The sequence below is a fragment of the Triticum urartu genome, chromosome 6A (assembly GCF_056163025.1).
Source record: "Triticum urartu cultivar PI428250 chromosome 6A, HENAU_Tu73, whole genome shotgun sequence".
NCBI lineage: Eukaryota > Viridiplantae > Streptophyta > Magnoliopsida > Poales > Poaceae > Triticum > Triticum urartu.
The window spans coordinates 49,247,819-49,266,709 of NC_141878.1; the positions used below are offsets into that span (position 1 = coordinate 49,247,819).

Genomic DNA, 18,891 nt, shown 5'->3' on the forward strand with positions numbered 1-18,891 from the left:
ACTGGGGAAAAGAACTCCTGAATTGTCTACCTCATAGACAACTGGTACACCTATTTCTGATAAAGGAACCTGCTCTTCATAAGCATGACCAATGTTCAAATCAACTGGTCTAGGTGCATCACTTCTCATAACTGTAATGTTAACAACATTCTTTCCTTTACTAGCTATGTCATCCAACATTTCTTCCACCTTGTCATCATCAGTTAATTCTTCCATTCCTCACACACCAACTCCTGGATCTCTAACATAATACATAAAATCCCTTGAACTATAGCCTTCTACCTCTATTAGGGCAATGAGATTCCAGAAGGTTATGTCTGATAAACAGATTGTTCTTTCCAAGTTATCTCTGTCTAGGAAATGGAACCCCACTTCCCATTCTTCATCATCCAAGCTACAAATTCAGATAAAATGCATTTAACGATGTTCACAATTATTGTTAAGAGGTCTCATTGGTGGCAACAGAAATTCAGTTTAGAGTGTTAAAATCCAGTTAACAGTGTAAACAAAATTCAGTTAACAACATACAATTATCAATAAATTCAGTTAACAGTTAACAGTGTTCACAATATTCAGTTAACAGAGTTAAAATTGTTGGCAACAGAAATTCAGTTAACAGTGTTAAAATCCACTTAACAGTCTTCAAAAAATCCAGTTAACAATATACAATGTTCAATAAATTCAGTACACAGTTAACAGTTTACTGAAAATTCAGTTAACAACTAACATTAACCCTAATGCTAGAACCCTAACACTACAACCTTAGCCGTACTACAACTACCCAAGAACACCAACCATAGAACCCTAACACTACAACCCTAACCCTAGAATACCAATCGGGGAAATGACAAAGGAGGAGGAGGATGACTTACTCCACACCGCCGAAGGAGGAGGCAAAATGGTGGCTGCCCGTTGGATTGGCCTTCACCGACTGGGCGAACGCAGTAGCCGCCGCGTATTCCAACGACTTCGGCGGCGACGGCGGTTGGGGAAGAGGCAGCGCGCTCGACGGATTGGAGCTCCCGTAGAACTCCGGTGGATCTCCAGCACCGTCGCCCGGAGCATCCCCGCCGGCAGCAACTCCCCCGCCGCCGTCCACACCGCTAGGTTTCGTCGTCGCCATGGATTGGAGCTGGAGGGAGAGGACGGAGCAGATCTGGTCTGGTCGGGCGCCGTCGGTCGGCCGGTCCGGCTCGACAAGATGTACGCTCAAACGGCGCCGTCAGCGCGTCCGTTACGCCACGTCACGCATATTGGGCCCCCCATGTCAGAAACGCCCTCAACCGCGCAGAATTACATGTTCAGTGTAATCTGCAAAACTGTTACTGAATCCGCGGTGGCTTTTGCAAATGATTAGCGACCACGTTGTTTTCTGCAAGATAAGCCCAAATGTGGTGGTTTCTTGCAATTCACTCGTTTCTAACCCTAGTACTATGTTCTGTGCCCTTAGTGCCATGTAATTAATAAAGTTTGATCCTCCAGCTTCAACATTGTGTACACTACATATTATTCGTAGTGACATCACATATTTGATTCATCAATCTTTGCAATCCATACAATGAAATGGAGCATACAAGTACTTTGTACTGTTTACCTAAAAAGCACTTTCTATAAAATACTACTCTACATAGTTTTGCTTAGCGGTATAGCACATGGATTTACCAACGCTTGCGGTCCAATCCTTCAATGTGACAAAACATTCGGAACGTAATTGCCGATGCAAAGCCCACTCCAAACCCCAGGCCAACAAATGTGAAGAGAAGGATGGCATCAAGTTTATCCTGCCACAAATTATAAGGTTCAGGAGGGTCCAATGCACTTGAATTTGTAGTCTCACATTGTTTAGAGAGCGGACTTCCACATAGCCCCACGTTGCCTTCAAATGAACTATTGGGGAATGACAAGAACTGGTTGCCCTGCGGTATTCTTCCAACCAAGTTGTTGTATGAAAGATTCAACCAGGCAAGAGAGGTTAGAGAGGTCAGCACTTGCGGGATTTCCCCTGAAATCCGGTTCCAGGAGAGGTCCAACGATTCCAGCTGAGACAAGTTACTGAGGCTAGATGGCATTTGTCCCGTGAAATTGTTGGACGACATATTAACCCCGTGAAGCGAAACAAGATTCCCAATTGACTCTGGAATAGGACCATCAAATGAGTTATTTGAGAAATCGATTGCTTTGAAAGTAGTTAGAATCTTGGTGAAAATAAGGTCGGATCCCTTAAGTGTGATGGTAACAGTGTCTTGATAAAATCCACGTGCCGTGTTTGTGTAATACCCTAAAACTCGTCCCTCCTCATTGACATTTTCCATCATTGCTTTGAATTTATTGAACCATCCTTTTGGCAGGTGTCCATAGAATCTGTTGGAAGCCAAACAGAGTATTTGCAAACTTGGGAACTGGTTGATGGTTCCATGGTCACCATCAAGATCCCTTATTGTTCCATTGAGCTGGTTGGACCGTAAGACAAGGACGCGAAGCTTTGGAAGAATACCCAACCAAGATGGAAAAGAACCGCGGAACTGATTGTTACCAACATCAAGAAGCTCTAACTGTTGACAATTTGACAGTGATCTTGGTAGTTCACCTTCAATTCGATTTCTGTTCAAATCTATCGTTCGAAACTTGCATTCCTCTCTAATATTTTCAGGCAACATCCCGTTGAATTGATTTTCTCTCAACTTCAACACGGCTAGTTTCCCACTTCCTATAAGACATGATGGGAGTGATCCACTAAAATTGTTGTAAGACAGGTCCAAGATATTGAGATGGCTTGCACTGCAGATGGAAGATGGTACATAACCATTTAATTTATTCTTGGACAAATTGAGGTAGAAGCTTCTAATATATCTTCCAAAGTCGGGAAGAATGGAAGAGAAGTTATTGTTTGAATAATCCAATACTTTCCCAGGCATTGCAGTTACTGGTATTGGTATGCTGCCTTGAAGCCTATTAAAGCTGAGATCAAGAGCAGTTAGGCGTGGCATATGAACAAGAGAAGGAAACTTCTCCAAAGCCGTGAACATGTTGCGTGAGAAGTTCAAACTCTCAAGCTGGTCCTTCCAGTTCTCCCATACCAAACTTGGTATAACATCATTTATTTGATTACTTGAAAGATCAAGAACGGAAACTTTATCTAGATATCTCAGTGAACCCGGAAATTTTGTGAGGTTGCAGGATGCAAGGTGTATCTGGTAGATGTTAGGAAGAGATTTTAAAACGTCACCGCCTTCTTCGTCGGCGATTGATAGCTTGTTGTTGGATAGACTAAGAAAAAAGAGTTTCTCCAACCTCCAGAAAGAGCTTAGTTTGATTGTGCCTGACAATCTATTTGATTCAAGGTTGAGGTATTCAAGATGTTTAAGCTGAAGGATTGATTTGGGTATATGGCCAGTTAACTGGTTGTCGTTTATCTCGACAGTAGACAAGGATGAATATAGAGGGGAAGGAATGTCTTCAAGATGACCAGAGAGTTGATTGTTCTTTAGGGAAAGCACTTTCAATGCTGGAAAAGCGAACAACGATTGTGGAATTTTCCCTGCATGAAAAGGGCGAGTACTAGTCAAAATATGTTCCAGTGCTTTTAAAAGAAAATTAATACACATATCTTGATGTATCTATGGCAAAATAGCAATCAGTTTTTTTAAAAAGAAGTAAATTATCCATTAATTTCTGAAATATTTCATGACTTTTAGGTGCGATACTGTGTTCATATACTTTTATAGTTAATTCGGCCTATATTTCTAACAAACTTAAATAACACTACTAATAGGGCAGCCCGGTGCACGTAGCTTCTGCTTGTGCAGAGTCCGACCACTTTGGGTCTATTGTACGCAGCCTTTCCCTACATTTCTGCAAGAGGCTACTAATGCAGAGGCAGGGATAAACATAAATAACACTACTAATGCCCCAAAAAATTAAATAACCACATTTTTAACTGTGCATGCTAACCAACATTTACAGATAAATAGTACAATTGATAGTTTAATAGAATATGTGGTTTTCAGCTATGGTGTGGGCATCGTCTGACGCAGAGGCCAGGGGTAAACCCTCCTTTTCGGAAAAGGTAGTTTTCAGCTAAGTAAATTACTGAAGACTATGGTTATAGTAGTTGGAAATTAAGTTTCACTGTGAGTAGCGAAAGTGTTATGGCCATAAAAAGTTTCACAAAAGAACATCCTAACCAAACTATAGCTCGATCTACCGAAAAAAGTTTTCGCCATTGTTTATATATAAAGCAAAGACCAACGACAATTCACCGCAAACAACACACACCCGAGGCAGGATACATAGGTGTGGTTCATTGTGGCTCAGCTACAACCGGAGTGTGGCTCATTGTGAAATGTGAACTCGCTAGAGGTGTGGTTAGGCAAGTACTACACAACTAAAAAGTGTCGAGTATAAAAAATAAGATGTTTTTTCTGCAAAAATGTTTACTCTTTCTGTAAATACATGGGGTGACCTCATTGTTTCAGGTTGAAAAACAGAGTAATTTCCTTTTCTTAGCAGTACCGTGTATTTGAATAGATGAGAGTTGTGTCAACCATGATATGCATTTAGCTAGGAACGAAAAGAAGCATTATCTGAGATTGTAGTTAGGATCTCACCAACAAGGCTGTTGTTCCCTAGCCGTAAAACTTCAAGCCGGGTCAAGTTTGCGATTGCCGAGGGAATCGACCCAGAATGCCGGCAACCTTGGATACTCAATGTTGTCAACCTGTTAAGGTTTCCGATCCATGAAGGCATCGGTTGCCCGGTGTAGTTGCAATTTTCAAAATCCAGCAGCGTCAGCTTCGCAAGAGTTCCAATCTGATCAGGCACCGTCCCAGTGAAACTGCAACTCTTCATGCGCAGGTACACCAAGCCCGTCAGATTGCCGATCCAAGAGGGTTGTGACCGAGAGAAATCATATCTCTCGAGGCGCAAAGATGTCAGCTGCCTGATATCGCCAACCGAAGAAAGCTCGGGACCTACCGGGTCCCAGGAGCTCGACCCGTGAAGCTCCAGAGTGTTCAGTGATGGGAGCTTGCTCAGCGAAGAGAGCCCCTCGGAAATGCGTGTGGTGGTGAGGCTCAGGATCTTGAGGGAGGTGAGGTTGAGGAGTGCGGGGTCGACACGGCGGATCGCCGCGTCGACGACGCTGAGGTTCAGGGAGATGACCCTTCCGGAGGCTGCGTCGCAGGCGACACTCTCCCAGTGGCAGCAGTCTTTTCCAGCTCGCCATGACGGTAGGTTTGCATGGGTGAAGGAATGTTTGAGGTGGAGGAGGGCTGAGGCTTGGTCTGGGAGGCAGGGGACGGTGCTGTTGGTGGTGTTGGCTGAAGCGTGCATGGAACAGGAGCATATGAGGAGGAGCGTGAGGATGTGGAGGTGGTGCAGAATGGGAGTAGCCACCATTTTGCTGCTGGCCTGCGGCTTCCAATGGTGTAGGACAGTAGGAGTATGTTCCCTTTATAGAGTGAAGACAGTGGGAATCATTTTATATGGTCTGGGTCATGCATGCCGTGGTTGACAGGCCATTTGGTGAGAAAAATATTACGGTGGTTGTGGTTGGCAGGCAGTCAAGATGCATGCATGGTTCCTGAAGTCTTTGTTTTATGCTTGCATTTCTGTAGGCATTTTCAGCTGCTTCTTCTCGGATGGCAAACCTAAGCCCAACAATAGAAACATGTGCTAGACTTCGACCAGCCGGCAGAAATGCTCCGATCATTCTGTTTTGTTTTTCAACCCATTTTCGTGAACTTCAAAGCAGAGCATGATGGTTTCCAAAGCAGAGCATTGTGGTTTCTTTGCTGGTAGCTGGAACAGGAACACCATGCTTTGCAGCTGGAGGCTTTGTCCAACTGACCCCCAAAATGCTTCTTGTGTCACTTGGAAAATGCACACATCCCATCGTTTTCTTACTTCTGGGTATTATCTAACGACCAAGACACCTGGTAACACCAGCATCCATCTTCTTTGTGATCTTTCTATAAATTACTGCTGAGACTTGCAAGTCGTCCTACACAGGCCCTTTGGGTGTTGGTCCAAGAAGAACCTCAAGCAAGACATCTGGAACGGACAGAGAGAACTTTTCAAAGGTTGAACTGTTCTCTGGACTGCTTTCCGGCTTCGAGTCAAGTTACGCATTTCATACTCTTCAAACGTAGTAGCTCCCGCATGACTGTTCTTTTCTTTCTGTTAGTAGCAGTTTGTCACCATTTGCCTGCATGTGTCACACCAAACTGTCATATAATGCGGAAAATTCTCCGTCCAGCGAAGGGGACAGATGACCAAGAAACAATTTATTCATTACTTACTACAGTGCTTCCTTCGTCATCAACATACTGACGGTCAAAGCTAGGGGTGGTTGATTACACACGTTGTCGGAGGACCTACCATCTTTACTGGTACAAAAAGCATTGGCTGGTTCTTCAGTCTTTGCTACCTCTATTCCACCGTGTTACCCACAGTTTTTAACAAACCGATTAATTGAATTTAATAGATCGGGCATTGAGTTAGTCCTGCTATCCATTGATTAACTTCAGAATTCAAATCACCCACCCCTCTAATGATCACCAGAAAACCTAAAAACCAGACTCACATTCCCTCCATTCACTTGATACCATGACTGTTTGACCTTGTTGGACTTTGAAAGCTCAAAGGGGAGCATGAAAAGACTTTGGTTTTGTTGACTGTGGTGATTATATTAAATGTAGTCCTGCTGTCATTTCCCATCAGGACTGGGCACTGATATTAGGCTCTTACGCTGCTGGCGTCAGAGAGTAATTACGTTGGGCTCTGATAGATTGCAAAGAAACTATGCAACAGATCCAAAGTTAATCTTAGGCAGATATAATAAAGTAACTTCGACATACCAGAAACCCTTGCAGTTTGTTAGCATCGGATCCAGCCATGTCGCCCAGTTGATCCTCAGAGTCGTACCGCTTCCATGCATTGCACATCTCGGTCACTGGCCATTCTTTAAACAGACATTTTGGGGGAACACAATGAATTTGGGAATCTGGATCATCTGTATTGCCTTCTCCTCATCATCACCATCACCAATGGTCAGAATAGCCCTCTCATATTCTCTGTAGGCTTCCCAGAGTTAGCTGCCTTTTAGTCACATGTAGACCCCCTGCAGTGACTGCAGACTCTTACAAATCCCTCATTTTTGAAAGATCAGATTGTGACCATCATGACACTGACTGATCATGCTCCTCAACAGAACCAAGGTAGTCCTGCAAAATAGATTAATGCTTCGATCAACAAGATAAGTTATCACTCCAGATGCTCAACAATCTAAACTCAACTCCACAAAAACAGTATGGCATACCAGATATTCTTGCACTCCACGTTCATAGAGCTTTTCATGACTTTAACAACAGAGACAAGGAGAAAGGTTTTGGTGCAGATAACATAAATATTCCAGGAAAGCGCTTCAAGAGAAAAAAGAATCACAAACCCAAAGCTCAGTTAGATCTCATCCTTCGGCCAATCCCACCACATATTTGGTGCGAGAGGCACGAACCTTATTGATATCCCCCGGTTATTTTTTCAAACATTGTACTAACTGAAAAGGAAAACACTAGTGCGTAGATAACAACCACAAAGCTCAGACCAATCAGTCTGTCACAAAACAGAACAACAGAAAAACCAAAAGCATACAAGAGATTTATCAACCAATCAGACCAATCGACATTAAGCTAGTCAGGCAATAACTTCATCAACCAAAAGCATCTACCCACCTAGAAGTTCATACAAGATAATACTACGTACAACGAAATAACATTGAAGTCAAGACAATGAAGCAGCTCATTTCGAGCTATTGCATCGTCGAGCGATGATCTCATTCTGCAAGCTCATGTAGAACTGTTGTTGTCGCCCAGTCATAGCACTAATATCCATATCCATTATTCTCCCATCTTCCAACCTTCTCTGAAGTTCTAACTCTCTTTCCCTTACTTCCAGCTTCTTTCTCTTGAATTCTAACTCTCTTTCTTTTACTTCAAGCTTTTTTCTCTTGTGTGCTATCATGCCTTTTCCATTTGCAATCCTCTCTTCTTCTAGTGCACATGCTTGTTCAAAGTGCTCATCTTCCTTGAGCTCTTTCACGCTCTCCGCCACTCTCTTATTTGACCACAGATGATCTGCCGCTTCCATGTAAATATTATCATTTGGAGAGACAGAACTTTTACAAGGTTGTAATTGTTCTTTCTCCGCCATACTACCTATTGGTCTTTCCAAAGGCTCATTTTCTGGAGTAGGAACCTCCGCTTCACCATCAGGACAACTTGAGTTGGACGTGTCTGGACTTGAATTGGGTGTCGTCTTCTGTTTTTTCTGAGATAACATATCAGTCCATTTTTTATGGAGTTGTAAGGTATTCCAACAATGCAAGAAACCAAACACTTTCTTTTCTTCTGCCTTGTACACTTCCAATGCCTGAACAATCTGTGCAAGTATATGTCTTGTTAAAATTACATAAAACAAATGTAACTACAGATTAAAGAGATAGGTGTATACCTTATCTTTCTCTGTCGTTACGCTTCTACACCCAACACGGTCATAACATCCACAGAACTTCTGTACGTGTTCTTGAATGGTCGACCAACGGTGCAAGAGAGAATTTTGACTACGATCTGACTCGAAGTTCCTGTTCTCGTGGAAGTAACAATGCATTCTCTGCCAATAAGTAGAACAAGTCTGCTCATTCCCTTGTGCTGCATCCATACTGATATTTAGCCATGCCAACACCAACATATAGTCTTCCTTGTCACTGAAATTTTCTGTTCTCTTGATGTTTGTTGGCATGGACGGAATAGCTTGTTCAATTGGCGATTGTTGCTCCTCAGCTGAGCTACTACCAAGTTGACGGTCATCCCAAAATGGTTCCTTGTTTCCCTGATTCAACAAGCTCCTATAAGTATAACCATCCATTGTGGCAACCTGCATTGCAAAATAATAAATTAGTCTTCTCTTGCTGCCGCATAACAGAGTGCGCCATGAATATTTGCAGGAATAGTTCAATTATAATCTCTGTTTGTGTCCAGTAAGGGAGAGAGACACGTGGTCTTGGTGTGATTGCGTCAACTCTTATCCAAATTAATTAAAACCAAGCAAATTTTGCATTCTCCTGTTTCTTTGTGAGCTCTACTCCACACCTTCCAGGATGTCATGTGAACCAGTAAGAGAAATTCGTCACCCTAAGGGCAAAACAAATGCCGAAAAAGGTCCAAATGTGTAAGAGCACGTCCTAGTAAAAAATTCAGTGTGCAGGTAGGCACCGCCATAAAGCTCGCATCAACTTGTGCATCAGAAAACCTGGTCAAAGCCCTAGCTATTCAGCGAGATGAGGGCATGGCAGTGTGCCCAAGAGAGGGTGAGACAGGGGATGGGATACCTGAAGGTGGGACTTGTGGTCGAGAGGCTGCTCCTGGAGGGCGCACTCCAGGGCCTGAACCTGCTCATGCCCACAGTCCCCTCCGTCGTCCGAGCCCGAGTCCTCATTTTTTGGACTACGAGCCTCCGCTTCATCATCAAGCCGAGTTGAGTTGGTTCCATGAGCAAATGTACCCGGACTTGAATTGGAGGTTGTCTTCTGTTTTTTCTGAGACAACCTGTCAGTCCACTTTTGATGGGCGTGTAAGGTATTCCAACAATGCAAGAAACTAAACGCTTTCTTCTCTTCTGATTTGTACACTCCCAACGCCTGAACTATCTGCGCAAGTATGTAGATATGTCTTAACAAAATCGCACGGAACATGTGAAGTTACAAGCAGATTAAAGCGATAGGTGCATACCCTTTCTTCCTCCGTGACCCTGTTCTTACACCCAATCCGGTCATAACACCAGCAGAATTTCTGAACGTGTTCCTGAATGGTAGACCAACGGTGCGTGAGGGAATTCTGATTGCGATCCGACTCGAAGTTCCTGTTCCGGTGGAAGTAACAATATATCCTCTGCCAGTAAGAACGAACTTGCTCGTTCCCTGGTGCTACTTCCATGCCGATATTCAGCCATGCCAACACCAACATGTTGTCTTCCTTATCGCTGAAATTTTTTGTTCTCCTGCCCCTTGATCTCACGGACCGAGTAGACCGTTCAGCTGGCGACTGCTGCTCCTCAGCTGGGGTACAGACTTGACGGTCGTCCCAAAATGCGCCGTTGTTTCCCTGGTTCAGCGAGCTCCTGTAACCATCCATTGGGGCACCCTGCATTGCGAGACAACAAATTAGTCGTCTCTCCCAATAAACTGCGGCTGCATAACATTGGGAGATGACAAATTAGTCATCCATTTGGGCACCATGGATATATGCCTGAATAGTTCAAGTGTGGTCTCTGTTTTTCTGTATCCAGTGAGAGAAAGAGATACACATGGCATTTACAGTATGTGATAGCATCAATGCATATCCAAATTAACCAGGGAACCAAAAATTATTTGTTCTTTTTTTCCCTTGAAAAGAAATATTTGTTCTTTCCCAATTCTCCTATTTCAGTAGCTCATTCTGACAATTCGTCACCCTAATTGCGGAATTGGCGCAGTAAAATGTCCAAATGCGTGGGATCGCGCCCTAAATCGAGAACCAATTGTGCAGGCAGGCGCCGGGAAGCACGCATCAGCCCGATCAAAGCCCTAGCCGGTCGGCGGCGAGAGGAGGAGGACGGCGGGGCGCGCGAGGGAGAGCGCAGCAGGGTACCTGCACGTGGGACTCGTGGGCGAGAGGATGTCCCTGGATGGCGCCCCGCATGGCCTTGACGCGGACCCCGTCGAAGCCCGGGGGCGGCCTCCCGGAGGTGAGATTCTCCCCCTCGTGGGCGCCTCCGCCGGCGACGCCCGCCTCCGGCAGGCCCTCCTCCATGGGCGGCGTACCCGACCGTGCGTCAGTCACAGCAAAAACGACGCGACCGAGCTCGGGGCGCTGCGTTTTTCCTCTTTTACCCCCCTTCCCGTTTCTCCGCACTTTTCCGGGGAAGCGCCGCAGGAGTACCGAAATTCGGACGCGGTCCATGGTTTTCCCTTTGGAACAGTATTCACAAGACAAAAAATATATTCCGGCAAACCTCGTAAATGTTTCCACACTCTCTTTTATTCCTGACTAGTGTAAAAAACGCTTTTATATTATGAGACGGATGAAGTACAATGCGTCAAGAATAAGATCTCTCAATTGCTGACCATCGGCAGCAACAATGTGATGTGGATTGCCGATCGACTTCATCGATGTGTAGAACCTCGAACCTCGACTCAAGAGTGACATAGTTTATTTTTTGTGGGGGAAGAGTGACATTGTCCGTCGAGAGAAAATCCAATGTACTAGTTCATTTGATAGCTCGTCTTTGTGCCAATTTTCGACACATAGGTAATGCCATCTTCGTTGCCTAGGTGGATCAAAAATTTCACCAGGGAGGTGTTTAAAATTTGCACGTGCATATAGAAATGGAGATGAGGCAGCGACCACATCATGTTCGGTTGCATTGTTGCTTAATATGAGTGGAGTGCGATTCGAGAGGCCACGGATTACAACCGGAACAGAAAGGTTTTTGTGGATGTTCACCATCGGCAAGGAGGGGCGTTTAACTTGGGTGGCTTTTCACGACGATTAATTGCTTGGTCACTATGGACCATCCGTAATAAAGCATTATTTGAGCGGAAAATCTTCAAGCATCCGACTGATGTGGTGTATAGAAACGTTGTGTGATTGCAGCTTTGAAAGCTACTAGGAGAACGAAGGATCAATCACATCTTGAAGCATACATCAACAAGCTGCGAGCTACATGTCGCCAACTCCGGGAACCAACTACAGATACTACTGCCTGGAGAGGCACCCATCTTGTCGCGGTTATGACTAAGGAGATGAGACCGAAGTTTTATACCTCGGTGGCTAACCTCGATGGCAATGCGCTTGTTGATGGTATAATTTGGCTACTTAGTATGTGATGAGCCAAATTAAATCAATGGTTTATTAAGTTGATCGGTTAATGCATTGTTAAAGTGTTTCCATAAAAAATTTCATGGAAGGTGAAGATACAAGTCCTAAGAAGAATCATATGCTATATTGGACCATGGGCGTGATGCATGCAAGTGATATATATCTACGTATATGAAGAAGTATGCTTAGTCCTGATGGCCATTATCCAGTTTGATTTGCGACGTTGCCGGAATATTTAACATTTTCTTTGTGGGCTCAAGATATTTATACATATGCTTAGCCATTATATTTAGTGTGATGGCGACGTGGCCGGAATACTTTATTCATATATACAAGAGTGCATGTACGATGGATATGGCCTAGATTTGCTACGTACTTAGATCGGCAAGTATATTTTTTGTAGACGTATGCTACATGGTAACCGAATCAAGAAAGGCGTCCTGATCGGTTTTAGCTTCGGAGTTGTAATCTTGTATGCCAAGTCCAGCGTGCCATATATATGTAAGGCCGTGGCCGATTGAGGAGGAGAGCAATCGATCTATCAATACAAACTACTTTTTCACGTATGTCTATTTTCTGTTGTTACCTCCTGCCAAGCTCTAGCGGCCCTAGGGTTTGGCGATCTTTGCCGTTTTGCGCTGGAAAGCGGCCGGTTCTCCTTCACGAAAACGAGGAAATCATTGTTGCTTTGCTCGTAAACTAATCGTTCGTCGTCACAAAAGCACGACAAATATCCTAGTGTTGCGCGGCGATTTCGCGTGCCAACAGCGCTGTGTCGCTTGTTCTGGCCCTAGACCTTAGTGCCTTGTGTCGAAACTTATTTCCTTTGTCGTCTTCTTTTATCTCCTTTCTCATGAAGTTCGGCCGAGCGGTTGTAAACTGTAAAACTTAAGGGCCTCATTCTTAAGGCCGGGCAAGCGTCTCAGCTTTAAAAAAAATGCGTGTGTATGCACAGATGTTTTTCCGATGCCTCGAGAGCATGTGCTCTCGGGTGCATGAGCATGCGCATGCGCAGATATTTTGCATATCCGATCCATTTTATGACCGCCGACACCCACGAGTTTCGAGAAAGTACACGCCAGTCCCATCCATCCTTTCCCCTTCCCTCAAAAAAAAAAATCCATCCTTTCCCCGTTTCTCTGCCACTGCCTCTGCCCGTCTGCCGACTCGTGACGGCCGGACCTGCCGGCGGCCGGCCAGAGGCGAGCCGCCGCCACCGCAAGGTATCCATCCGTCCCTCCCGAGTCCCGCCCCGTCCTCTCCACCACCGCCACGCCGTCCTGACGATTCTCCGCCTCGCACCGCAGCGCCTCCGGAATGCCTCAAGGGAGGAGGCACGGGAGCGCGGCGCCGCCGGTGCGCGGCGCGGACCGCATCGGCGCGCTCCCGGACCCCATCCTGCAGCACGTCCTCTCCTTCCTCCCGGCGCAGGCGGCCGTGCGGACGTGCGTGCTGGCCCGGCGCTGGCGCCACCTCTGGAGATCCACCAGGGGCCTGCGCGTCGTGGGCCTCGACGGCGCGGACGCCGTCCAGGGCCTCCGCAAGTTCATGGACCACCTGCTGGTCCTGCGCGACCGCGCCGCCGACCTGGACGCCGCCGAGATCAGGTTCGACCGGTTCTCGGTGGCCGACGACGAGGCCTACGTGAACCTCTGGACCCGCTTCGCCGTCATGAGCAGGGTCCGCGACCTCACCCTCCACATCGGCGCCTCCTCCTACCTCGACCTCGACAACCTGCCCCTCGTCTCCCAGCACCTGCGGGTGATGAACCTCGACGGTCTCAGCCTGCAGCAGAAATTTCTTGACCTCGCCGGCTGCCCGGCGCTGGAGGTTCTGAATATGCAGCACTGCGACATCAGCGTTGGCAGGATATCGTCCCGTTCCCTGAAGCATTTGAGCCTCAGAAGCTGCCGCTCCAACTCCAATTGCTGGGTCCATGTCTCTGCTCCGGGCCTTGTCTCTCTGGTGCTGCTTAGATTTGGGGGCACAACCCCTTTTCTTGAGAACATGGCGCTGCTGGAGACCGCGCGTCTTGATCTTAGTGACGACTTCGATGTCTGCTTCGATTACGACTCCGATGAGAACTCTGTTCCTTTCAATAAAGATGACAGTGGTGATTCTGTGCTCCTGGGTGCTCTCTCGGGTGCTAAACATCTGGAGCTGGTATCTGCATTTCAAAATGTATGGTACCACTACTCTTCAACTCCTTCTGTTATCCCCTCTTTTTGTGGTGCACTGTCTACAATGTTGCTAGGCAATTAACTGGATTACATATATACATTACCATCCGTTGGGGTGCATTAGGTCATAAATTTGCGTACGTTCTGGTTAAGGATTGCTTGATCATTTTACATTTCTGTTTTCAGTTTGTTTTCAGAAGAGATTTGAGACAGTGCCCTACATTCAGCAAGTTAAAGACTTTATTACTCAATGAGGACTGGTCCGAGGCTCCTGACTTGGATGCACTAGCTTGCATTCTGAAACACTCGCCAGTTCTAGAGAAGCTCACTCTTCAACTCTTTACCAACAAGGTATAAATCTTCGAAATGGGCAATTGCTACACTGTTGAGGTTATTACCGATTATTCATCTTTGTTGGTGTTCCTGCTTACCATAGGGACCAAAACAAGAAATGAAAATGAAAGGAAGCTACAGTTCAGCGGAGAGACCGGCTGCAATATCAGAGCACCTTAAAGTAGTTGAAGTCCAGTGTAATGTGGTCAATCAGGGAGTTTTCAAAGTTTTGAAGTTCCTCTGTGCATTTAATATACGTAAGCTAACTGATGGCACTTTCCATACTCTTTATCTTCTGAAATTAGCCTTCGTATGTGGGAACGAAACTGTGGAAGCAAGCTGTGAAGAATAAACTCCTGAATTATGTAGGAAGAACAGTTTGTAGGGGTGCCAAATTATTTCAGGCTTGAAAAAAAAATCTGAACCACATCCGGAAGGGGCACAAGTTAAAACCAATATTATCCATTTTGTCGGCAAAGGAGGCTTTAGTTTAGCTGTGTTGCATAAACAGTGAGTGTAAAACGACATGTGTACTTGTTGATTGGTTCTGGTCTCTTTTGGGCAGTGGCGCAAATATTTGAATCAATTAATTCAGAGTAGGGATACAGTATCTTCACATGTTGATTAGCTTTGAAGTCTGAACATCAACTCAAGTTCTGCAGGAATACATATTTTCACTCTTTTTGTTTTAGAGTAGTCGGTGCTAATCAGTAATGTTTTTTATGAGTTCGTTAGATGGGCAGGTCCTTGCCCTTATGGACTAATGTTATTCCGCACTCGATTCTTGATCATGCAGAATAACTGCATTATGATATCTCTTTACATTATATAAACATAGTGGCTATTGTATGATGTTCCTGCATTATAGTTTTGGTTGTGATTCCTCTGTTTGCTCCTGGGAAGTCGTCAATGTTTACATAACGTATTTTTTTTCTTTCAAAAAGAATCTGTACATCACATGTCTATTAGTGTATGCCATGATTCCTTACTTCACCTTTCCTTTGACATGAAACTGCTTATGGCATTTTCTGCATTCTCATTTCATTTGGGAGCTGTTTAGATATATGTTTTCTTGTTATATGTCAGATTAAGCCAGAAATATATTCAAAGTTTTTCCCATAGTTCATGTTAAGATAAGTTGCGCCTGTAAAGTGAGTGTCCTTCAATCTTACTGAAGTCTGTTCCAGTATCTTCATTTCCATCGGCATGAAAGTGTAACTGAGCATTCTACTTCTGCATATACGCCACTCTTACGTTATCTTTTCATTTATATACAGGATTCAGTTTTGAGTAGGGGTGAGAAGATGTGGGGCGTCAGTTGATTTGGCATCTCGTGGCTATTCAGTTGATTTGCCATTGTGACAAGGCTTCCATGTTCTTTTTTACATGTGTGTCTGATACCAGTTTTGTCAGTTTGTTCAAAGCCAAAAGAGACCAGAATAATGTTGCACATCAGATTGTTGCTGTTGTTCGTAGAATAGGAGCTGGAGCTATTTCGAGCTCTGCTGTTCCTGATCATATAGCTCATGTAATTAACACTGTACTGTAACTATCTTGACATGCCTACTGAATGAATCACTTTTGGCCCTCATTTTTCTTTTTTTACCAGTTCTACCCAGGAACGGTGTAGAATCCGCAGCAGTACATAACTTGTGAACTCTAGGCCATATATCTAGTTGGATTTGGTTTTATCGTATCATGTGAAATCTCTGATGCAGTTTTGGTCTATGTTTAGAATTATTCAGCTCATGGACCGGTTAGTGTTCTCTTTGCAATTCTTTTTAGCTTCGGCAATTAACTTGTTCTGTTGTGATGTGATCCGTTTATTATGTCTCCTGTACCAAGATTTGGATGCATGGAAGAGTGCAGAAAGAGGTGTTAAGAGTGCGGAAATTCAGAGGTTACATTTCGAGTCAGTGAAGGTCAACAAATCAATAACACTACATTCACTTGACGCTTGTTTTATAGCTTGATAAAACCTGAACATCCACATTACCCCCCATTGCAAAAGATACTAAAACCGATAACAAAACTTGAAACAACCATGCATATTCGCCGTTCGTCCCAAAGAACCCTTTACTTGCCCAGAACCCACCATTCGACGGCGCGCCGGTACGGGTACCCCAACCTCTGCGCGAAGGTCGGCTCACGCTCACCTCTGCTGCGACGGAGACACTCTTCCTCGGTCGAATTGTTCGGTCCGAACGTGGCGCCTCCACGCGAGAGCATGTTGGCCCTCTCGGCGTTCTTGCAATGGCGCTTGAACTCCCTGTACCGCATCGTCTTCTCCTCCTCGCTCTTGTACTTCCGGTCATACTCAACCATCCAATCCTCGAACCTCGCCTTCATGGCCGCCTCCTTCACCAGGTCCCGCTCCTCGGCGATCATCTCCTCGAGCGTCGCCTCGTTCTCGTCGGTCAGCTCCCAACCTGTGAGCAAGACAGAATTCATATGGTCATATGATCATGTAACATTTGACAAGGAGTTGAAGGAGAAGGGAGTAAATTGCACGAAACCACCATTTTAAAGACTAGGTTTGCAAAAAACACTACGTTACAATTCTATTGCAGAAAATACCATGTCTTGTGTAATCATTTTGCAAAAAACCACTGATCGACGGATTAGGCTTGTTTGAGCGAGTTTATGACAAGTGGGTCCACTTTTCGCTGATGTGGCATAACGTTTCGTGCTAGATAGGTTTTAGCATGAATTTACAAACCAGTCCCTAGAGTTTTACATAGATCCTCCTAAAACAAAAAGAAAAAAGCAATCAGCCCTCCACGTGCATAAAACATGTAGCTGGCTTGGGGCGGCGCCGCCCAGGCTCTCCGTGCGGCCCAAGCTCTCGTTGTTAGCTTGGGGCAGCGGCGAGGTCTTGCAGGCGCGGCGGCGCTGCTCCTGCGACTTGGCAGGCGGCCGAGGTCAAAGGCAAGGCGGGTGATGGATGGATCCGGAGGTGGGGTTCCAGCTCCGGCGATAGCACATCGGAAGGGAGGCCAGCGACGGGGCTACTCGTCATGCGGCAGCGGTGGGGTGCTCCTAGTGAAGAAAAGAGAGAGGGGCAGAGAATTAGGGCGGGAGAGAGACAGTAGGAAGGAGAAGGGAAGGAGGGGGCGACAGGCGCCTGGCTTGGAACTAGGTTGGGGTGGTCCGGCGAGGCAGGGAGCTCGAGCTCATGGAGGCGCACGGGAGCAGCGGCGCTCGGGCACGAGGCCCTGGTCTTCAGGAGGAGAGGCCGCGTGGTCGTGCGTGCTCGGGGAGCCCCTCGAGCTCGAGAGGAGGCTGGAGTCTCGGCGTTCATGGGCAGAGGGCTGCGGTGGAGGCGGATGTTGGCGGATCCGACGGTGGAGGCGGTGAGCTTCATCATGACGCGGTTGGAGGGCCTGGGGCACCGGGAAGAAGGTTGGGGGCTTTTTTGATTTAAAACCCATCTAACGCTATCTCCCCCAAACCGTTATGCCATGTCAGCAAAAAATGGGGCTCACCTGTCATAAACACGCTCAAACGAGCGCAATCCGTCCATCAGTGGTTTTTGCAAAATGATTACACAAGATACGGTGTTTTCTGCAATAGAACTGTAACGTAGTGTTTTTCGCAAACCTAGCCTTTAAAATGGTGGTTTCGTGCAATTTACTCAGGAGAAGGACACTGAGGTCCGGTTGTTTGCTACCTGAAGATGAAGATGAAGATGTCGGTTGCTTTCTGTGTTTTTGTTTTCTGAGATACAGCTTTGCTCCGATCAAGGTGGCAGATAAGGCCCCCACCGCCGCAACGCTAGCACGCAGCTTGTTGCTGCCTCCCATCGGCAAACTGCAGAGATTGTCAATAACTTGTTTAAAATCAGGAAGCAAGATCAGAACTAATGGTAGGACTATATTGCTTTATTTCTCTCGCACTGTGTCTCTGACAGCTTTCAAGCAATAATTCGTCGCATCAAAATCTAGTACGGAATATCAAACTGGACAAGGACTAGGTCGAGAACGGAGAACATCCAATCTGTTGTCGGTCAATAAGATTAATTTAGGGGCAAAAGTAGAATTGGATCTTGATTCTACATGGGCATGGTGACGAACAATGTCCATGTATGTGAGGTGCCTACGTACCGGGCAGAGAAGCCAGATCCCCCGGCGCCGTCCGCACGGCTCCTCTGCAGATCGAGGAGGGAACAGGATCAGCCGGCCACGCGGGCGCAGATGCGGGGGGAGACAGCTAGAGAGAAGAAGAAGACGACGGCGGCGTACGGAGTGGTGGAGGAGCCGCCTCGCCGACTCTCCAGCGCGGATCCGGCGTGAGGACAGCCTCCCCGCGGCGAGGAATCGAAGCGGCGACATGTCTGCACCACGCTCCGATGTCGCTCCCCGTCCGCCCGGTGTTCGAGCTAGGGCTGTCCTTACGAGGGGGGAAAAAATACGTGGACCCTAAATGGACCCATCATTGTTTGGCAGCACGACCTGAAGGAAAAGAGA

The 18,891-nt window shown here is 46.0% G+C and overlaps 4 protein-coding genes across 5 annotated transcripts; 1 reads left to right on the forward strand and 3 right to left on the reverse strand.

The window, feature by feature from the left end:
• Positions 1 to 634: 634 nt before the first annotated feature.
• Positions 635 to 7,447, reverse strand: LOC125512924 (receptor like protein 22). Of its 2 annotated transcripts, XM_048677987.2 has the most exons (4): positions 7,319 to 7,447; positions 6,858 to 7,223; positions 4,608 to 6,205; positions 636 to 3,538 (listed from the first exon to the last, which is right to left on the reverse strand). In XM_048677987.2, exons 3-4 carry the CDS (start codon positions 5,395 to 5,397, stop codon positions 1,659 to 1,661), a joined length of 2,670 nt encoding a protein of 889 aa, XP_048533944.2. In that variant the 5' UTR covers positions 5,398 to 6,205; positions 6,858 to 7,223; positions 7,319 to 7,447; the 3' UTR covers positions 636 to 1,658. The 2 variants fall into 2 exon arrangements, with proteins under 2 accessions (XP_087387352.1, XP_048533944.2); XM_087531226.1 differs by lacking the exons at positions 6,858 to 7,223; positions 7,319 to 7,447 and having other exon boundaries at positions 635 to 3,538; positions 4,608 to 5,443.
• Positions 7,448 to 7,692: 245 nt separating this feature from the next.
• LOC125512926 (uncharacterized) lies at positions 7,693 to 10,908 on the reverse strand. The gene is made up of 5 exons (XM_048677988.2): positions 10,683 to 10,908; positions 9,786 to 10,196; positions 9,386 to 9,703; positions 8,509 to 8,931; positions 7,693 to 8,436 (listed from the first exon to the last, which is right to left on the reverse strand). The coding sequence occupies exons 1-5, from the start codon at positions 10,842 to 10,844 to the stop codon at positions 7,798 to 7,800; spliced, it is 1,953 nt and encodes a 650-aa protein (XP_048533945.2). The 5' UTR covers positions 10,845 to 10,908; the 3' UTR covers positions 7,693 to 7,797.
• A 2,069-nt stretch (positions 10,909 to 12,977) lies between these two features.
• Positions 12,978 to 16,016, forward strand: LOC125516063 (MEIOTIC F-BOX protein MOF). The gene is made up of 5 exons (XM_048681551.2): positions 12,978 to 13,135; positions 13,220 to 14,093; positions 14,279 to 14,443; positions 14,529 to 14,682; positions 15,703 to 16,016. Exons 2-5 carry the CDS (start codon positions 13,230 to 13,232, stop codon positions 15,717 to 15,719), a joined length of 1,200 nt encoding a protein of 399 aa, XP_048537508.1. The 5' UTR covers positions 12,978 to 13,135; positions 13,220 to 13,229; the 3' UTR covers positions 15,720 to 16,016.
• A 271-nt stretch (positions 16,017 to 16,287) lies between these two features.
• LOC125516065 (uncharacterized) lies at positions 16,288 to 18,891 on the reverse strand. Its single transcript, XM_048681552.2, has 4 exons — positions 18,667 to 18,891; positions 18,529 to 18,572; positions 18,096 to 18,235; positions 16,288 to 16,854 (listed from the first exon to the last, which is right to left on the reverse strand). The coding sequence occupies exons 1-4, from the start codon at positions 18,754 to 18,756 to the stop codon at positions 16,502 to 16,504; spliced, it is 627 nt and encodes a 208-aa protein (XP_048537509.1). The 5' UTR covers positions 18,757 to 18,891; the 3' UTR covers positions 16,288 to 16,501.